The sequence below is a fragment of the Cadophora gregata genome (assembly GCF_030347475.1).
Source record: "Cadophora gregata isolate MNR1 chromosome Unknown scaffold_4, whole genome shotgun sequence".
Taxonomy (NCBI): Eukaryota; Fungi; Ascomycota; class Leotiomycetes; order Helotiales; family Ploettnerulaceae; genus Cadophora; species Cadophora gregata.
In genome coordinates this window covers 711811-730953 of record NW_026695927.1, presented here as the reverse complement: position 1 = coordinate 730953, position 19143 = coordinate 711811, and the positions used below count along the sequence as shown (strand labels likewise).

Below are 19143 nucleotides of genomic sequence, written 5' to 3'. Positions count from 1 at the left end.
TCAGGTATCATTGACTTTACGGAGATCAAGGATGCCTCGCCCACCGTGGTTTCCCCCTTCAGCTCATCCCACTCTTCGGCTAGCTAGTCAGCAACTTCATGAGCGGCACTGAACCCCGGAACCCATCAGTATGAATCAATTCTTATCCGCGATCCACCTCAATGCTTTCTCCAGCCTCTCGAGAATGGCCATGTGGTGAGACGATAATTTAGAGGTGCTGGCAAATCGTCCTCTTGTGATTGGATTCCACACGAGCGGAGAATCTTATCTTCCCGAGTCGAGACAGGTCGATTCCTGGAAACGGCTCTCGCACTGTTCTTGATCGATCTTAAACCTCAAGAAGCACATACCACCGTCGTCATCTCCTGCCTGTTTCTTGTATTGTTGCTTAAGGTTGATCATCCATTATCCGAGGCTACAAATGGGATTACTCAGCAGGTGTCATATCCATGCCGATCAAGAAATCAAGGACGCGACAAACCCGCGCTCAGCGTGGTCCTGTTGCTCCTCCTCCTCGCCCTCGGACGCACGCGTTCACGGGATGTCTCACTTGCAGAGAGAGACACGTGAAATGTGACCTGGGGCAGCCATCATGTCACAACTGTACCCGTCTCAAAGTCCCCTGTGAGGGGTACTCCAGGAAATATACATGGGTTTCACCTAAGATCTTGAGAAAAGGGCGGCGGGTGATTGATCGGGGATCCCAAGAAGAGGTTGAGGAAGGTCAAAGTAGTCGTCGAGTACTATTTTCAGGTACAATTCTTCTCTCGACTACATATCTGGAGGAGGAAGCTAACAATGTATTAGACGAAGAGCGCGTTGCAATGGCTGTCCAGATGAGGAATGAATGCTGTGTCAATGCATCATTCCTCGATTTGGATCGTGTACTACGAGAGCTGCAAGAAAAAGTCGCAGAAGCAAGCGAGTTTGCCCGTATCGGTCCCTTTGGTGTCCTCCCAGTCGTTTCGAAGCTGTCGGCGAGTCCTTCGCCAGAAGCTCATCCAGAACCGGATGCTATACACCATGTGCAAGCTGATGAACAGAATGGACGGATTTCGACCCCCGACTTGGATTTGTCACTCTCCCAGTTTGCTTGGGGCGAGCTTGACGATGTACAGGCCTGGGATGCATTGGACTCTGCTCTCGTCACATTTTCCAGATTTACCTCAGAGAAAGGGTCTAGCAACGGAGATGTATATGCAACTTGGGATCTAGCGATGAATTCTCCGTCACAGAGTTTTGCCAATGATTCTACAAACGCCCTGGCTGTTGGTCAATATGGACCGAACACTGGAGGCCAGATCCTTGGCTTTGATAGCGCCATTGGTGATTCTTTCAAATATCTCAAATCTAACTAAGCTGACTCTTGACAGAACACACTACAACCCATGAGAGCCCGACGGAGTCGCTTAATATTCATGCTAGAGTACCTGCGATACTGCAGATGCCAAATACAGCAAACATGTCTAAGATACCCCCTGAAGCTCGGCTCCTTCTGGACTACTATTCCTCACAAGTCGTCGAAGCCATGTCCATGTCTCCAGTCAAGAAGCCGCCTTGGAGAACAATACACCTGCCATGTGCGATGAGCGCATTAGCCGAGCTCATCGTGCACGGAGAAGGTAGGAGCTTTGCCAAAATGGCCCTCTTCTATGCTTTGCTGTCAATCAGCGCCTTTCATTTGGGCTTTGCGAACCAGAAATCGAATGGTAGTGCACAGCACTGGAAGTTGAAAGGTGCTGCTCATAAGAAAACTGCCCAGAAATACCTGCAGTCGTCACTTGACAAGAATTTACCGAAAACAATGAGAGGCAAGTATAAGGAGGTACTGATGAGTATGCTGAGCATGGTTACTATTGGTGTATGTTATAGTCGCGTATATTTGCCGGTGACTCTGACAATTTGATAGGTGTTCAGTGGAGACATGCAAGATTCTCAAGCCTATCTCGCCGAGAGTGAATCCTTAATCCGGACTATCGGACTACCCAAACCAGTAAAATCGCTCAAGATATCAAAGCTCCATCACATCTTCTCATACCTGAGAATCATCCACGAAAGCACATCACTGAGGGGAAGTAAACCCAAGACGGACAGTTTGCACGACACCTTGGCATCTTCACAAACTGAAGAGGACCAAAATCAAGAACTTTCCATTGACATGGCTCAGTCAGCCAGTTCTAGATTAGCGTGGATCGAAGGAGAAGAACCTGAAGATTTGGAAGAAGATCCTCTGTTTGTCTCGATCTACCAATTGCCGACCACACTCTTGTCCTTGATTTCACAAACTTCATCACTTTGCAAACAGCTGGAATCTCCAGAATCGACAACATCAGAGTTTGATCGGAGATGCAAAATCGTTGAGGATCGAATATTCAGGTGGAAAGCTCCCACGGATTTGAGCCTCACATCACATTCTGGGCCGGATCAGTCGAATTCGCCAGACGCTGCAGCGAAAGAGGTAGCTGCTCACCTGGTCAATGCTACATATCAGGCCTTAATCGTACATTTCCAGCGTCAGATTCGCAATACCAATCCGCGCGTCCTTCAGCACTATGTCGCAAACGCAGCAGACCACTTGCTAGCTCACGAACAACTCAAACAGAGTCTCAAGTTATGCCATGCGCCATTTCCGTGGCCAGGGTTCATCGTTGGCTGCGAAGCTTATGACTTTTCTGCGAGGCAAAAGATCGATCTCTATCTCAAGACCGTGCGGTGCTATAATGTGGGAAGTGTCATGGCAGCGGAGAAGGTTGTGTACGAGGTTTGGAGAAGACAGGATGCGGGACAGAGTGATCACCAATGGGAAGATGTGTTAAAGGATTGGGGTATGCAGGTAGTCTTGACTTGATAAGTCCGTAAATTCCAATGCAAGGACACCCTCAATCTTCCGATGCAGTTCCCATCCGCCAGGCTAACAACATGGTCGTGAAGAAATACTCTTAATTTAGCGAAAGATAGCTCCATGTTTATGCTACCTCGACCAATTTCCACAGCTTATACGCTGAGACGACTGGAGAGTCCCACAAATCTGGTGACTCGTTTTGCTCGAATATCAAAAATTGCAAGAGTCTTTCTCCAATTTGGCCCTTTCAGAACAACACTTTTACAACTCGGGAAAGTTTGAACTCGAAAGAAACACAGGCATCCAGTCTTGCGCTAAAAATATCACGGTATATATAACTATTCGAGAATCAGAAAGTGGATTATGCCCAAGCACGCCATCAGAGCTTACCAAGGATCATCAGAATCAAGGGGACGCTCAGAATTGCATACCCAAATACAAATGCCAAAAACGACATATCTTTCAGAGCAAGATCTATGCCGTCCTCGGAGGAGTATGGACTGGGAGTATCTGTCGCCCATTGGTCGAGTCGGGCAGCTTCCTTCTCAGCTGCTGTAGGTGGTGAGACGTCCCAATTTGATTCCCTCATCCTGAAAATAACCTTCTTCGGATCCTCTCCGGCTATGATCGCAGCTTTGCACTTTTCCTCATAATCTCGATTCGATAGTGTGAGTATGCTTGGTGATTCTCGTTCACGTGCTTGGTTTCGAAAGATAAGTTCCTTCAGTATGTTCTCGCTATCTGGCTTCCAGCGGTCAATTATATCTTGCAATCTCACCACACTTATTTTTGAATCATGGAGGGGCCTCCATGCCCATTCTTTGTCGTGAACATCCACACATTCGCCGGCCCATACCACCCTGATTGCCTTTCTGTTGTCTTTGACTAATGGCTTCATATTCATAGTGAGTGAACAGTCCGCGCCATGTCTGACGAAAATCTCGAAGATGTGCCAAAAGTAATCGTTCCGTTGTAAATGGAAACCCTGTCTCAAAACTGAATTACGAAGCATCATATACCAAACTGGCTTTCCAAAAATCTTCGCCAGCGAATATTGAGGACAATTTGCGGAAATTCCCATGAGAAACAAACTTTCAATCCAATGAGGTTTTTCTACATTTGGAATACGCACGCGATAATTCAGCCGCTCAGTGATGTAAGGACACAGTAATTCAACTGCTGCTTCACGATGTTGTTCTAAATTTGTGAACTTTTTCGCTGTCCATTCGCAGTAGAAGGGAATATCGAATGCCATCGCCTGGTGGACTAGAGAGGTCACAACACCTCGGCCTGGTATCCTCGGGCGATTCGGGTGGATCGACAGGTCTACGTTGAATTTTGCCCATTCGACGTCTTCGAATGATTTACCAACGATTCCTTGTCTGTGGAGCACAGCTGACGCAATGTTGTCGAGCGATTCGCATATGGTAGTGGTGCATCGTGGTCCGACGACTTCAATCGTTGGGGCGGCGACTCGTTCCAAGTAGTCAGTAAACATGCCAGTCCAGTCCCGAGCCTTTCCCTGAGCCGTGGCATCCCTAGTGCCCCACATATAGCCGAGCTTGATCACCGCAAGAGATGTCTGTAATATTGCGTCCAACACATCAAAATCTTTGAGATACCCGGCCATATCCGCCTTAATTTGATCTTGTTCAAAAGCCTCTCGCGCTGATCGATGAATAAAACTAACAGTGGGAGCATTGAACACGCCATGATCGTTATTGACCTGCAAAAGAGCTTTACAGTGAGATACTAGACGTCTTTGTGTTCGAGCTAGACGTGTATCTTCTTCCTTTGAAGATAGCACACTGTCATTCTTAATTTCCATGGCAAATTTCCTGTTCGAAGTATAACTTTCCATAAACGAGTAATTCAGAAGTAATAAGCCGCGACGAGCCTGAAGGGCAATGGCGAAGGTGTGGTATGCTGACTTCCGATTTTCTGGCGAAATCGAGCTGACTATCCGTTGAAGAAATTTGTCAAGATCGTCTGGATAGAATTCTATCTTCTCCCACAAGTCTGATAGTGTGTCATCATCGATAAGTCCTTCACAAAGAATGTTGAGGATCAATGTCACCCACAGGAAAACCCCTTCTGCCTTGTGAACAACTCGTCTAATAAGAGACTCGCAACGAACTTTCTGCTCTAGCATCATCCGCTGGAATGCTCCATGTCCAAGCAATCGATCGCGTGTGACCTTTCGAATATCGCTCTCCGTGACTTTATGAAGATACAGCTTCTCCCAAGGCAGATCGTCTTCAAGTAATGCCAAAGTGCTCATGGCTCTACTCGAGACACAGAGCTTGATAGATTCGTGGAGCGTTGCCAGATGCCGTAAGCAAGTAATTAATTCGACAGGGTCGCTGCTCTCAAATTCGTCTAGGCCGTCCAGGAAAATGCAAATCGAATACTTGTCAAAGAAATCCAGGTTCGTGCCTGAAAAAAGCCTTCTAAAAGCGTTTCCTACGTCTGCATCTGAAATCTCGGGGACGGCGTGGGAATGCCATGGGGTGGATCGGCTGGTTTTCCATTGCTCAGAAAGTACATGTGCAATGAGCTCAGGGGCCTGGCTTAAGGTATCGTACAGTAGAGCGCGAAGCATCCCGTCCATCGAACTCTGAATTCTATCTCCCTGTTTCCAGAAGAAATGTTTTGCTTTGATGAGTGTCTTCCTACCAGACCATTTTCGAAGAAACCTCTCTGTCTCAGGACTATTACAGATTAACTTCATCATCGTGCTTTTGCTGGCGCCGGGTTTGGCGATGATCTGGAAGATCCCCTTCCCATCGGAAAGCCATCCCTGGAAAGCCTTGCGGATTGAGACGTGGAAGTCAGCCTGCCCATTCTGTTTGATGGACAGGTCATTTGGCTTGCAATGAGTGTTCGCATCGGCAATGGGTGTCCTAGTAAGCGGGTCACTTGGCCTGTCATCTTCTACTATCCAAGTAAAAGTTGTTTGGTGGGCCTTGACAACTTCATTGTATCGTTTCCTCATCGTTGGGAAGCTGATTCCTTTCAAAATATAATCACGGCAACTGCGGTCAGTCTCGCTTGAGGACAGCTGAAAAAGGTGGAGCAGTTGTGTCGAGATCTCCGGGTTCAAGTCCGCAGCACGAACGCCAGACCTGAGTATCTGGATATTTTCACGTAGCGATGAAAGCTGGGTTGCGTTTGATTTGTTGGAGGTGATCAGCGATTCGAGACGCTCAAGGTTCTCGGATCTACGATAATAGGCAGTGAAAGTTAGCAGCTGTGACTGAGAACTTTGGTAAGAAAGGATATGGATATAGTTTCTACTCGTCTCCCACCACTTGGCTTATTTGTAAGCCGTAGTATGGCTCCTCCAGTAAATGTAGTGCGGATACCATAAATATAGAGCATTGAGACCTGGATTTTCCAGAGATACATGGCAGCTGAGATTTAGCCCGAGTGCATAGCCTGTAGCAAGACCCTGTAATTAAGCGAAGAACGCTGAATTTGAATGCTATGTTGTCCTCTAGGCAGCCTTAGCGCCTCGCTTCAGCGCTGACCCTGGAAAAGTGTGTTTGCGGCAGTTGAGGGAATAAGAGCAAGCTGCCCGAGTATAAAGATAGGGGCACCACGTACCTCATAATCATGGTCACCTGCAATTGTACCTCAACCTGCACCTGTGCCAGCTTCTCCTGTAGCTCCTTGATCTTGACATGCTTCAACTCCCCCCTCGTGACTGATCTCAGAGCTTCTTCGACGCTATGTCGCTTTTTGCTCTTCATGTCCTCGAGTAATTCGAGAATCTCCCCAGTCACTTCTTTACATTTCCTGCTCAATGCATGGAGATTTCTCTCGTCCTCAGTCTGGACCGTTAGACATGTTGGCGAATTGGCCTGTACGATCAGTCAGCATCATCTAGACCGGTCATAACGTGCAATAGCTACGTACTTGAAGTCATCCCGCTAGCTCGTTCATGCCTTTCGTAGCACTTTGCAGCTTTTCATGCTCATCAGTGAAGCCAGTCTCCGAATCATACACCTTCTTCGCCGTGACCAGTGCGGCAGCACCATATTCGCAGAGTTGGCAGATATTACACACAAGGCTGAGAATCAAGACGGGGTCCATGATGCTGTGCGAGGATCCGAAAATGTCAACTGGCCAAACAGGCGTCGAGGAGTTGGTCCAGGAGAGTCAGGCTCACCTGGTCCGATTGATATGGTGAATTGATTTCGGAGAATGAAGTCGTCCAGAGGATGGTCGAACGAGGGTTGAGAAGCGTTCTTAAATCGACGTGGGGATGCAGTGTGACCGGGTCTGCAATGCGGCCTCCAGTGAGCCAGCCAATCAACCAAATACATGTCGAGTTGCGTATACTCAGAGCGCCCCCCTCCCCTTCCCCTTCCACAACCAACAGAGGCTAGATAAGGCAGAAACGTCGTGCTTCCAATCTACCGAAATGTCCCCATGAGGCTGTAGGGACAAATGTCGTGGCAAGAGGGATAGATGGGATGCCTTGTGAAGATACACACCTGCAAACGCAGATGAGTCACTTAAGAGGTGCAGGAGCATTGTCCAGCGCACTCTAGCAGGTGCCACAGCAGCCATACATACATGTAGGGAAGCGGCTGCCAACACTCGCAAGCGAGACTGCTGCATATCCCTGGTTCGCTTGGTGTGCAGTGTTAAAGCAGGAGCTAGTGGGACACACTTAATGATTCAACAAAGTCACCAACTGTAATACTTATCTGCGATGCATCTTGGAAGCCACTTTCAATCATCGAAGCTTCGTCGTTGTGCTTCCATGATCCCTTGCTATGCAACCCACACTTTTCCTTATCAGCCCCCTTAGCCTCTCTCAAGTCTTCGTTTCCTCCGGCTTCCTCCCATGGACGAAATACACAATCCCGTAAGCGTGGACATTCTTATTCCCCAGATCCTCTCTCACCTTCGTCAAAAAGACCTCCAGTCTCGACTGATCCCAGCCCAGAATCCTCGTGAAAGCGGCCGTGCTGAGCGAAGCAATACCCTCACTCATATTTTGGTACGAGATAATGCCTAGCATTTTGTTCTTCTTGCCTTTGGCCCATGGGTTGACGGGAACGTAGACTCGAGTTTCGGTGACGTCGACGAAGCCGACGTCTTTCATGTATCGGCCCCAGTTCTGGCTGTCTTTGAGGTTGCGCCCGATGCGGGACATGGATTCGACCATGAGGGTATTCCACCTATGCTTATCAGCAAATGCTTTAAGTTTTCGGGGAAAAGGGTAGAGCAGAGAGCAGACTTACTCATGCAATGCTGTCCCATCTAATGTCTTATCATCGCTCAACATGGGAAAGCAAGGATCTTGGAACTCAAAATATCCCCCTGGCTTGAGATTGTCGAAGATCTTTTGAACCATTGCTCGGTTGTTCTTGAAGCAAGTAACGATTGCTCGAGCATGGATGTAATCGAAAGGCTCGGAGAAGTTCCATTCGTTCTCTGCATCATCGACTTCAAATTTACAGTTTGGCGGCACACTGAAGGTATCAATCAATAAGGTTTTGCGAGACTGGGTGATTAACTTACAAGGGAGGTTGAATAGGACTAAGATCTGTACCAATCACAGTAGACTCGGTATGCTCTTGAGCGAATTCAATAGCCCAGATACCAGTTCCTGTCGCCAAATCCAAGACTCTTTGCGGGCTTTTGATCGGCGCGAGACCTAATTTTCCGTCCAGCATGATCCTGAATGAATGATGCTGCAGATCCAGTCGGTCCTGCTCTCTCTCATCGTTTGGCAACATATATTCTGTCACCATTAACACAATGTGATATCAAGGGCATCAATATACATACTCCCAGAGTTATAAGCATGGTAAGTCCGTCCGTTCTCTTCCATGTACTCATAGATGCTTGATCTGAGCGACACAGTCGAATTCCTGTGTAACATGAATCAGCATGTCTACCCCTCTCGCGTCCTGAGATGAGATGAAATTACCTAACAGAAGTCCCCAACGCTGAATCATCATCGCGATCCGTATTCGACTACACCTCATCAGTCTCTTATCTCTCTTGTATGTTTATACCTTCAGGAATAGATAGATCAAATCGGCACTCACATCCGACGTATCAGTCCCCGCCTCAAGATCACTCGGATACGCACTAAATTCTCCTGTCGCACCAGTCACAGCCTCTCCCTCTCCTCCCTCCACAGCTGTCACCTCCTCTCCAGGCTGTCCAGACTTTTCCAACGCCTTGACTCCAGGCTCAGCTTCCGTTGCGGTGGTTACACTCGATGGCGACGTGACTCGGGGAGCCGAGGCGGCAGTCTCATCGGGAGACGGCATCGTCGCGGGCCGAGTTTTGGCGTGAGCTGATCGGGACGCTTACGGCTTCAGAACGTATCACAGACCCTATGATATGCGAGATGCACTAGGAGATCTCGGTAGGTATGAATGTTTAATATCGAGGAGTGAGGAAATAGAGAAGACTCTAGTTTATCTGTATGTCGCTGGCGGCTAAACGCCAAGTACGTGCGTGTCCAGAGCCCCGCCCCCACTTGCTGTTTTGGGGTGGAGTGGAGTTGGAGTCTTGGATGATGGGCTGATGAATAGATTGGTGATTGTTGGATAATCAATTGTTGTATGAAAGGTTGCTTATCTTTATTGTATTGTCAAGTGATTTTCCTTACGGTGTTTGGGGGTCAGTTGTTGAACTTGGAGGATCCCTCAAATCGAGCTTGTCATTTCACATGCGCTTCGTCTAATGGGGACAAGGCGGCCAGACGACAAATCCAACTTCATTAGATTATATGTCAATCTAATTCATCGAATTACAACTGGTCCCAGTTCGATCTCAGCGAAACTCTCCAATCATCACCGCCTCTCCTCCCTATCATACCTACACCTAGACATGTGTCCGCTGTCCGGCTTCACACCCTTCACCAACCCCTCATTCCTACAATGATGCAACCAAAAATACATGTCTGCTCCCAGATACGGCCAGCGGTGCAGCCAAACCTCAGGATGCGTATAGTATATCCTGTCTCCCGCCTCCATCTGCCCACGAGCTTTCTTCGTCGAACATTCAGGCGAGAGGTTTGAGATCTCTTGAATGAAAGCTGCTATCCAATCTCGACAGTCGGCCCGCGTCCAGTCGAGCTGAGGGATGCAACTTGCTTTGATCAAGGAGGATCTTGACGAGCTGTTTGGGGGTGTGAGGTGGAAGCTGGTGATCAGGCGGCGGAGAAGTGGCAGGCTTGGGAGAGTAATGCTGGGATCTGGAATTGGGTAGCGGCAGCTTGGATCGGGCGAGTTTTCGCATTTGGTAGAGCCAGAATATTGTGAGGAGCTAGAGCGGGAGGGGAGTTGATTGTTGCTTTGTCTGGAGTCGTGGGATGAAGCGAGTGCATGGCATTGCCCTCGAGGATTGTTGCTCTCGTTGTTGAAAGTTATGCGACGTTCGGCCGAGTTGGTGGATTCGGAAGGGCAGGTTACTATTACGTCTGGGTTTGATCTCCTGCATAACGAACACACTTTCTTCTTCCAGCATTTGGCTGCCTTTGCAAGGCAGCGCTTACAGTCCTTGATCGGCTTCATGGTTGGCTCGTTCTGACAGGTTGAAAGGCCGAGAGATCTGGGCTCGAGACAAGGAGCGGAGAGAGCAGAGAAAAGACACGAGGGAAGTAAATTCAATTGATTGTGGGCGAGATTATTGTCGAAAAAGCCCTGAGACGTCATTACACTAGATACTGAAGAGGGTATCGGTGCCAAATATTGAAACGGGAACAAATAAAGCTAGAACTTTTTAGCCCGCCAACCGACAATACTTCGCGAGAACACACAAAGACCCCACGCAAAACATGATGAAAACAAGAAATTGAATGGTTGATACTGTCTTGGATACCTATTTCAGGCGAGGCTTGGTTCCTAGAGGCACGTCCGAGCCGCAGTGCAGTATGTAGTCGTGTTTCAACGAGATTCGCTTGGCTTGATCATTATTCCCAATCTGGCAAACTTTCATGGAAGCGGAATTCTGATCTTCAACCGGTCCGAGAGTGCAGGAAACTCCTTTCCAGTGGTAAATGAGCAAAGTAGTTGAGGTGAGTCTGCTTGTACATTTCCCAAGGAAATTGCTGCGACTTGTTCTAGAATCTTGATTGCAGAATGACGAATCCATGTTGTTCCTGCTCTCCAAGCATTTGGGAGCCCCATTTTGTATCCCCAATCAGTAACCGCCATATGTTTTATGCAATGCAGATCATCGGACGCTATTTACCGCGCCTCAATTGTCCACGAAGCTTGTGAGGCGGGTGGGTGATGTCGGCCATGTCTTGCATTATGGGGCTTCTTTCCTCGTCGATGTAACAATCCTAATGTATTATACCTCAAATCATTGACACTCCATTGTCGCGGGTGGGTATATGTGTCAATCAAAGGCATTCGAGTATGTACAGTGTTTTCAACTGTTGTTGCTCGACGCGCAACTGTGCCTGCTCAAGTATCCTTTGAATGCTCAAAAGCCATGCCTGCGGTCTGCGCGGGGGGGTAACTGGTTTTCCTATGTCGCAAAGTTGGATGCTGGGCCAATAATTCAGAAGTAGTGTTAGAAAGCAGCATTAGTCTTGTGTTCTACTACACATGGCTGCGTGGGAAAGGGGGGGGGGGGGGGGGGGGGAGGCGGGGGCGGGGTGATGGAGGAGAAGCCACCAACGCCTCGTCATGCTGTAACCCAGAGCACCCCAATTGATTCGCAGTAAGCTGTTGTTCGTTTGATTCTTCTCAAAGTCTCGGAACTACCTTCGATTGAGTTTTGAAGAGAGCTTCGGAATAGATTGGTGAAGGAAATACATTGGTCAATTTGCTGGTGAGAAACGACGATGCTGTGCATTTCGTCGAGGCCAATTCTCGTTTGTTTACTCGACCAATACATTGGTTTTTCCTGCTCAAAGAGACAATTCATATTACCGGTTGCTTCAAACCTCTCCAGAAGCCATGATCACTAAGTAGCAGCGTGTTGTGCTATCAGAACGAAGTTGAAGCTTGGACTTTCGACTCCCTAGTCTGGAAATACAGTATTCCTTGGCACTCCTCTCGCTAAACAGCCCTTGAGGTCCTACATACCTGCCTACCCCAACCCATCATCAACACAAATTGTGTCAAGATAAACTTTAGTGGTGTAAATGACCACGATTCCTGTATTAAGATCCAGATTACCACAGCATTCAGAGCAGCGGAAGAATAATTCATTATCAAAGATACATTTTCTTTATGCCCATACCGAATTGAACATTAACTCGAATCCAAACCAGGCCATTCTATTCCGTATTCGGCTCGAGAAGGAAGACAGCTAGCTATTCAAATCATGATAGCATATAACATGTACGTGAAGATATCCCCAATCTTTCAACAGATACAGGATCCAAAAGCAACACCGCGTAGTGTATGCGTGCGTGCCGTATATACAATCCCTATACCCGAGTACTTTCTTACATAAACCCCTCCCAGCAAGCTCACTTCTCCCCGGAATTCCTAGCCGCCTTCTCCAAATCAAACCAATACAAATTCATCGCACCTCCCGCTCCACAGAACTCACTCGAGTTCCCAGGACACTTGAAGTTACACTTACTATCCGTCAAGTTCGCACTAGGTGTAGCTCCTGCATTACCTGCCGTATTGAGAGTATTGCCACACCAGCACTCTTGGCCGTATTCCACTCCCGCGTACTTGAAGTTCCAGCATTTGGAGAGACATTTTTCGATAGTCATGGATGTAGCGTTGTTTTCGAGTTGACCTGGGAGAAGACGCCCCGAGGAGGGTTCAGAGACGCAGGAGTAGTAGGTAAAGTTTACGTTGCCTTGGGAGGTGACGGGTGGGCCGGTGTAGGTTCCACTGCTGCTGGATGTGGTGGCGGGTGAGGTAGAGGATGAGGAGGGTGAGATTGATGAGGCGCTTGAGGTTGCTGTAGAGACTTGAGTGGGTGCAGAGGAACGGCTGGATCCGCTTGCTCCTGCGGTGCCGTTCTTGATGTATACGCTCAAGCGGTTTCCGTTTCCGCAGTATTGCGTGCTGTCGCCACCGCATACTTTCGTGCAGTCCTTGTCAGACACGAGAGTAGAGCCTATGCCGAAGGAGTTTCCGCACCAACCTGTTGTTTGTTAGTATTTGAATGGAACAGAGTAAATTAGGGGAAATGACTTACATTCACGACCATACTCAGCTCCGAAGTAAGTATAGGCCGAGCATGCTTGAGCGCACATCTGAATGGTCATAGAATCATTGGCGTGCAGCGCACCAGAAAGAGCCCGCACATTCGAACCCTCGGTGTAGCAGCCTGCATAGTTGTACAGACCAACCGATGGGACGATGGCTGGGCCCGAAGGTGCCTTGGATGTGGTCGGAACTGCGGAAGTCGCAGTCGTCGTCGAGACGGGTGGTAACCTTGTGATGACGCTGACAGAAGTGCTCACTGAGCTTGTGCGCGACGATGATGTTGTGATGCTCGCGGAGGTGCTTCCTGATGTTACAGCTGAGCTGGAACTAGAAACAGCAGAGTATGCGGAACTCGTGTTAAATCCGGATGAACTTCTGGAGCTAGAAGAAGATATAGTCACAGGTCGGCTCGATGATGAAGATGAAGCTGAGTTCCTTTGGTAAACGTTCAATCGTCTTCCCGCTCCACAATACTCGGTGCTGTTGCCACCACAAACCATGTTGCATTCGGTGATAGCTGTAGGGACAGAGCCGGCGGTGAAGGTGTTGCCACACCAACACTCACCGCCATACTCCAAGCCAGCGTAGATGTAGTCGCTAGCAGAGCAAGCAGCGACACAAAGTGCAACAGTCTTGCTTGTGATTGTCTTTCCGTTTGGTAGCGCGCGGCCAGTGGTTGACTCGGTGTAACATCCAATGCTGGAGTATCCACCAACACCTGGGTTGACAAATGGACCGCCAGTTGGAGCAGGGGTGGAGGCTGTTGTTGTTGTTGGTTTAGGAGTTGTCACGTTTCCGTCGAAACGGCTGGAATCTGCGAAGAGCGAGATATAGCTTCCGCCTGATCCAGCACCAACTCCATTACCACCACAGATCTGGTTGATGTCTCCTTTGCAGGGGTAGTTGCAGTTGCCTTCATCAACCTCGAGAGTCGGGATCTTGGGACCACCCCAGCATTCTCTGTTGTATTGTGTGCCGCAGAAAACAACACCTGCTGCGTTACAAGCAGCAATGCAGATGGCATTGGTCATATTGTCCGAAGCAGTGAGTTGGTTCTGAAGTTGACGACCAGGATTGTTCTCCTTGAAACAGCCTGTGTATTTGTACAGACCGAGACCATTGGACAAGAGGGGTGGTGCTTGCTCCGTAACGGCTGTACACTCAAATCCAATATCGTGCTTGCCAAAAGTAGGATCGTCAAGATTCATGGTCCAATGGGCGGTTCCGTAGTAAGGGTCTTGGTTCCATTGAGTCTTGGGGACCGAGCAGTAGAGGGTTGCGGTAGCGTTCTCGCCAGGAGCGAGACTTGTACCTTCAGCGAGATCGACTTGGTTATTTGCGCCGATTATGCCGGGGACACCGAAGGGAGGTTTGGAAACAGTCAAATACAGCTTGGTGCTTTCGCTTGTGCCGTTATTGGTGACACGCATCTTTAGCGAGCGGGTCTGGTTCTCAGTCACATTTCCGAATGTGAAGTTCTTAGCTGGGTCGAAGGTAACCCATCCAAGTCCGTCTGTTGTCTGGAACTCGATGAGAGCCTTGGGTGCAGAGCCAGCAGTTCCGACGACATCGAAGAGCTCGATTCCGCCATTGGAGACAACCTTTAAATAGGCTCCGTAGTTCCCAGTGACTGAGCTGTCGAAATTAACATTGATAGTCACACCAGAGTTACCAGGAATAGTTTGCGGGAGCCCGTAGAAAGTGAAGGGTCCGGCTTTAGGGTTGGCAGCTGTACCGTTGGGAGGAATGAAAGGGCCTTGCTCGCCAACTATCGAATATTGGATGTCAGAAATGGTCAGCTCTGCATTCCCCAGGTTCGTGAAAATAGCAGATTGGTTGACACCGCCAACTTGTCCTCCAGCAATGACATTCTCGAAGGCGAGGGTGACAGGGCTAATGCGAAGCAGTGCATCGATACTCTGCCCGGTACCACGCAGAGTAATTGGTGTGCTCGTACTGTAACCGGCGACTCCATTGGACGTGGTGAGAAGAATATCCGAAGACAGAATTCCAACAGATTTAGGGTTAAAGACAGCAGTCATCGTGAAAGTAGCACCTGCCGCAAAAGTAGATGGTATAGTCGGTAGGCCGCTAACAACGAAGTTCGAATCGCCGACGAAACTTGCGTTCGAAATCGTGACAGCGACATTGGCTTTACAAGTGATCGTTTTCGAAGCAGTCGAGGTATTGAGGTTGGCAGTGCCGAAGTCCACGGGTGAAGTGCAGTTGAGCGGCAAGTTAATTGGGGAACCGAATCCATAGAGGAACCCTTTAGTGGTTCCAATGTAAACACGACCATCTCCGAACACGGGGCGAGTAAATTTAGTGACACTATCAACGTTGAAACCATTGATCTGTGTCAACAACCCATTGTCGGGAACAGCTTTGTAGATACGAAGACTCTGTCCACGGACGTCGCTGGTCCAGAGAAGGCCGGTGCCAGCTTGGCCGTCAAGAGAGGTTGTGGTGCCGTGGCCGACACCAAGAATACCAGCATTGGCGCTAGGAGTGTCTGCAACCTTGGCGAAAGACGGGACACCTGCGCTGCAAGAAAACTTGAAGACGTGGGTAGGATAACCGATGACTGTTCACATTAGTAAAGATTTAACAAGTTTCCGGAATACTTACCGCTAATGTAGATGTATCCACCTTCCAGAGGATAGACACCTGCTCCAGCATATACAGAATTCTCATTCTGGTACACCTGAATAACATCATCCAGCTTGTTTGGTCCGTTCTGGTATCCTCCCAAGTTATCCAAGTTCAACCAGTAGGTCTTACCACTCTTTCCAGTGACAACACCAATGCGCTTCACATCACCGCAAGAAAATTCGCTAGGTAGGAGTTCCAGAGGAGTCGTTCCAAGATCTTTGTCGGCACCATCCAATTGCGTCTTTTCCCACGGCATGAAGAAATCGACGATACTCAGACTTCCATCTGCGTTGATAGTCATATGGACGGCAGCTTGCTCGAGAGATGTTGGGGGGTTTCGGCCGTTGACAGGAATGGTACTGAGTTGAGAGGCATAACCGTTTCCAGTGGCGAAGAACATAGACCCGGCATCGTCTGAGGATATACCACCTCCAGACATCCAGATACCGCCTCCCTTGGTCTCGAAATCAACACCAGCACCTTCAGTAGCATATCTCTCAACGACTGCGCCGGTTGTCTTGTCCCATCCCATGATCCATCCAGTGAAATTGTATTGTACGCAGTGAGAAGCGAATCCAGCATATATGTATTGTCCAGAGTGAAGCAGAGCAGGACGTTGGTGATGAATACCTCCACCAAAGCTTCGACTTGGGTTGTTTCGGGCAACAATCCCTTCCAGGTCCTTGGGGAAGCCGGCGCGCTCGGAAAGATCGTTGACATCGATGGCGTGGAAGTAGTAACGTCCCGCTGGTCTTCCTTGAGCAACGTTGACCTGGGTCTGATCAAGGTATGTTTTCGAAGTCAAGTAGAGTGTGTCGGTGGCTGGATCAATGACTCCAGTAGCTGTTATACCAACGTGGGGGTTGATATCAACACATCCATCCAGATCTGCGGTCAAGAATGGGATGTGCAAGTTCCTTGACCGGACGATGGCGCCAGTCTTAGCATTGACTTTATACAGGTTGTTCTGAGTCGTAGCAACGTAGACATATTGGATACCATCAGAGGGTGTATAAACGAGCGGTTGAGCGAACAATTGCTCGGGAACGCCACCGTAAGCACCTGGTAAAACAGTTTTGAAGAGTTGACCGAATTGGGAGCTTCCTACTATGGAAGGATCCATATTATGATTACTGTTCTTGTCAGACACTTCCCCAGATCTCCATATGCATCATTTCACTCACGTTTGATATCCAGTGCGAGAATTATCTCCACCCCAGGTAATGGTATCGGTGGAAGCCAAGGAGTTGACATGGCTGACCAAAAACGAGAGTAAGAAGGCAGAAACGACAGTGGTGGTAGACATGATGCCCGACATCTTGACCTGCTACCTCTTGGTACAGAGAAGTAAAGCAACAGTCGATCGAAGCAACAGCGAACGTGAGGCTACAGATGAGCACGATTAGATGGTTGACCCGGTCCCTTGCTGAGGCTGACGTTAAAGAAGGTCAGGGCGCGGGTTCCATCCTTATGTATCCTTCATATCCAATTTAAGACCCACAACGTATGCGGCGCTCGTGGTTGAAGAGGGAAGAAGATGGACAGACGACCAGGACAAGGTAGAGGAAGCGGGAGATCGGAAGGCGTCTACCCACAAAATAACCTCAACCTTGGATTTCTCGAAGAAGTACCAGAGAAAAGAGGATCCCATCCATGACTTATGAGGCCTAGCCTTGCATGTAACAGGCCGTAAGGTGCGTGTATGCCCATGAAGTCCCCCCATCGCAAATTAGACTGACCCTTGGCCTGCTGGTCAACACTTCCCAAAGGGGCATGTCGTTAAGACTCTGACCAGTCAGGGGCCGCACAAGCGTTGGCGAGCGTCTTCCCCGCCAAAACGCCCCTTGCGCACACGCTGGACCATGCTGGTGTCCACGGCGCCCTGGCCCTTGCTCCTGGACCTGGACTATCGCAAGTCCAGGAACCAAACTCCGTGAGACCATTCAGAGACCAGGGATTCAGCCACCGCTGCTGAAGACAGATCTGACTGGTGCTCTCTGGTGCTATCTTGGGGTTCGTACAGGGATAAATAAGAGAGATTTGATAGTCTCGGGGACAAGGGCAGGAACATATTCCGGCTTTACCTGCATGCAGGAAAGTGCAGACGTTGAAATAAGTGGAGGGAGGCTCAGACTCGGATTCGGTGATTGAGTGATCACTGACCGGAAAGGAGAGAGTGACAGGTCTCAGAGCTCGAGCCATGATAGAAGCTGCCAATGTACCCATGATGCCATGACTTGAAATCAAATCTCCTTCGCTGATACAGTATCAAGCCGGCATCCGTTATCGTATTCAGAAGACACTTTCAGTAACCAAAAATGAAGGGGAACAGCATCATGCCATCAACAGCCAGCACTGGTGGTGTGTATGAGTAGAGTAACTTTCCTCTACACGGTAAATTACAATAACGTAAAGCGAAAACACTATTTTGCGGAGTAAGAAAAGTAACACCACACCAACAGACAAGTTAGTTCTTACAACTACTGAACCAAAAACATGTCAAGCAGCCTCGTATCAAAGCGGGACCGACAGCCAAATCGACGGCGTGCGTTTGCTTGCCCCCTTTCTGCACGTAAATTTAGGTATCAACCCTACCATGTCCCCTCCACACCTCATCCTCAACCAATCACAGGCACACCTTTTCAATCCATTTTCTGCCTTGCAATCGCCTTGCATGATTTGCTTCTCTACCTTCGTCAGCACCTTCTGCGTTGGGACGGAAAACACTTTGTACAATTAATGACTTGAGCATGCCGAGTCATAGATCAGAGCCTATCTTGACTACTAGTATGCTTGGAATACCACGAAACGGCTGGGCACTTGGGGGGAGAAAGAGGAAAAGACGAATAGGTGAAAGAAATGTTACTGTAGTAACAAACATGTTACAATTCTGACATGTCAAGACACGAAAATGAGATTGATGGAATAATCCGATTCAGGGCTGCTCTTGTCCACCGTGCGGCGCGGCGCGGCGCGGCTTTTGGTGGACTCGGAGAGCCTGGAAAGCCTAGGTAAATTCCCTTAGGTATCGTTCCCGTCTGGAAGGTACCGCTCCCCACTTCTGGACGCCACGTACCGGCTCTGAAGCCCACTGAGCTCTCTGAAGTCGGGAGTCGGGACAGATCTTGGCAGGCTTCAGTGCTTTCAACTGTGAGCACAGTCGGCAACAATAATAATACTGCGTGCGATGCAGTCAATCCAATAATACGCTGGATGCCCAGCCCAGCTCAATCCAGGTCCAATATCCAATTGAGTTCTAAACATGTCTCTATTTCCAAGTATCCAATATCGATAGCTCCTTCGCATCACGTATACGAGACATGGCAATCTGGATCCCCTTGACGGGATTCAGATTCTCTCCCTCTCTCCCTCTCTCCCTCTCTCGACGACCTGTCCTGTGCCCGCCTAGCGCACCCATAAGCGTGGGCTCGGGCTTAGCTTCGAAGCCACTGAGCTCAGGAACAAGCCCGGATCGACATCACCCGGGGG

The 19143-nt window shown here is 48.9% G+C and overlaps 5 protein-coding genes across 5 annotated transcripts; 1 reads left to right on the top strand and 4 right to left on the bottom strand.

The window, feature by feature from the left end:
• Positions 1–115: 115 nt before the first annotated feature.
• On the top strand, positions 116–3028 carry ONS95_010016 (uncharacterized protein). The gene is made up of 5 exons (XM_058503582.1): positions 116–753; positions 808–1326; positions 1374–1861; positions 1910–2867; positions 2932–3028. The coding sequence occupies exons 1-4, from the start codon at positions 450–452 to the stop codon at positions 2846–2848; spliced, it is 2250 nt and encodes a 749-aa protein (XP_058360294.1). The 5' UTR covers positions 116–449; the 3' UTR covers positions 2849–2867; positions 2932–3028.
• Positions 3029–3103: 75 nt separating this feature from the next.
• Positions 3104–6594, bottom strand: ONS95_010015 (uncharacterized protein; the record flags this gene model as incomplete). The annotated part of the gene is made up of 3 exons (XM_058503581.1): positions 3104–3180; positions 3233–6063; positions 6449–6594. 3 exons carry the CDS (start codon positions 6592–6594, stop codon positions 3104–3106), a joined length of 3054 nt encoding a protein of 1017 aa, XP_058360293.1.
• A 1073-nt stretch (positions 6595–7667) lies between these two features.
• Positions 7668–9138, bottom strand: ONS95_010014 (uncharacterized protein; the record flags this gene model as incomplete). The annotated part of the gene is made up of 6 exons (XM_058503580.1): positions 7668–8034; positions 8098–8328; positions 8378–8600; positions 8648–8730; positions 8790–8836; positions 8911–9138. The coding sequence occupies 6 exons, from the start codon at positions 9136–9138 to the stop codon at positions 7668–7670; spliced, it is 1179 nt and encodes a 392-aa protein (XP_058360292.1).
• A 528-nt stretch (positions 9139–9666) lies between these two features.
• Positions 9667–10530, bottom strand: ONS95_010013 (uncharacterized protein; the record flags this gene model as incomplete). Its single annotated transcript, XM_058503579.1, has 1 exon — positions 9667–10530. The coding sequence occupies one exon, from the start codon at positions 10528–10530 to the stop codon at positions 9667–9669; it is 864 nt and encodes a 287-aa protein (XP_058360291.1).
• A 1429-nt stretch (positions 10531–11959) lies between these two features.
• ONS95_010012 (uncharacterized protein) lies at positions 11960–17692 on the bottom strand. Its single transcript, XM_058503578.1, has 4 exons — positions 16839–17692; positions 15631–16787; positions 12992–15586; positions 11960–12937 (listed from the first exon to the last, which is right to left on the bottom strand). The coding sequence occupies exons 1-4, from the start codon at positions 16970–16972 to the stop codon at positions 12303–12305; spliced, it is 4521 nt and encodes a 1506-aa protein (XP_058360290.1). The 5' UTR covers positions 16973–17692; the 3' UTR covers positions 11960–12302.
• Positions 17693–19143: the final 1451 nt, after the last annotated feature.

Bases quoted from the DNA above. Each gene is read 5' to 3' on its own strand.
- ONS95_010016 (XM_058503582.1), top strand. From the start codon at position 450: ATGCCGATCAAGAAATCAAGGACGCGACAAACCCGCGCTCAGCGTGGT. The intron at 754-807 runs GTACAATTCTTC...ACAATGTATTAG, and splicing joins TCGTCGAGTACTATTTTCAG to ACGAAGAGCGCGTTGCAATG. The intron at 1,862-1,909 runs GTATGTTATAGT...ACAATTTGATAG, and splicing joins TGAGCATGGTTACTATTGGT to GTGTTCAGTGGAGACATGCA.
- ONS95_010012 (XM_058503578.1), bottom strand. From the start codon at position 16,972: ATGTCGGGCATCATGTCTACCACCACTGTCGTTTCTGCCTTCTTACTC. The intron at 16,788-16,838 runs GTGAGTGAAATG...TGACAAGAACAG, and splicing joins TCTCGCACTGGATATCAAAC to TAATCATAATATGGATCCTT. The intron at 15,587-15,630 runs GTAAGTATTCCG...TAATGTGAACAG, and splicing joins TGGATACATCTACATTAGCG to TCATCGGTTATCCTACCCAC.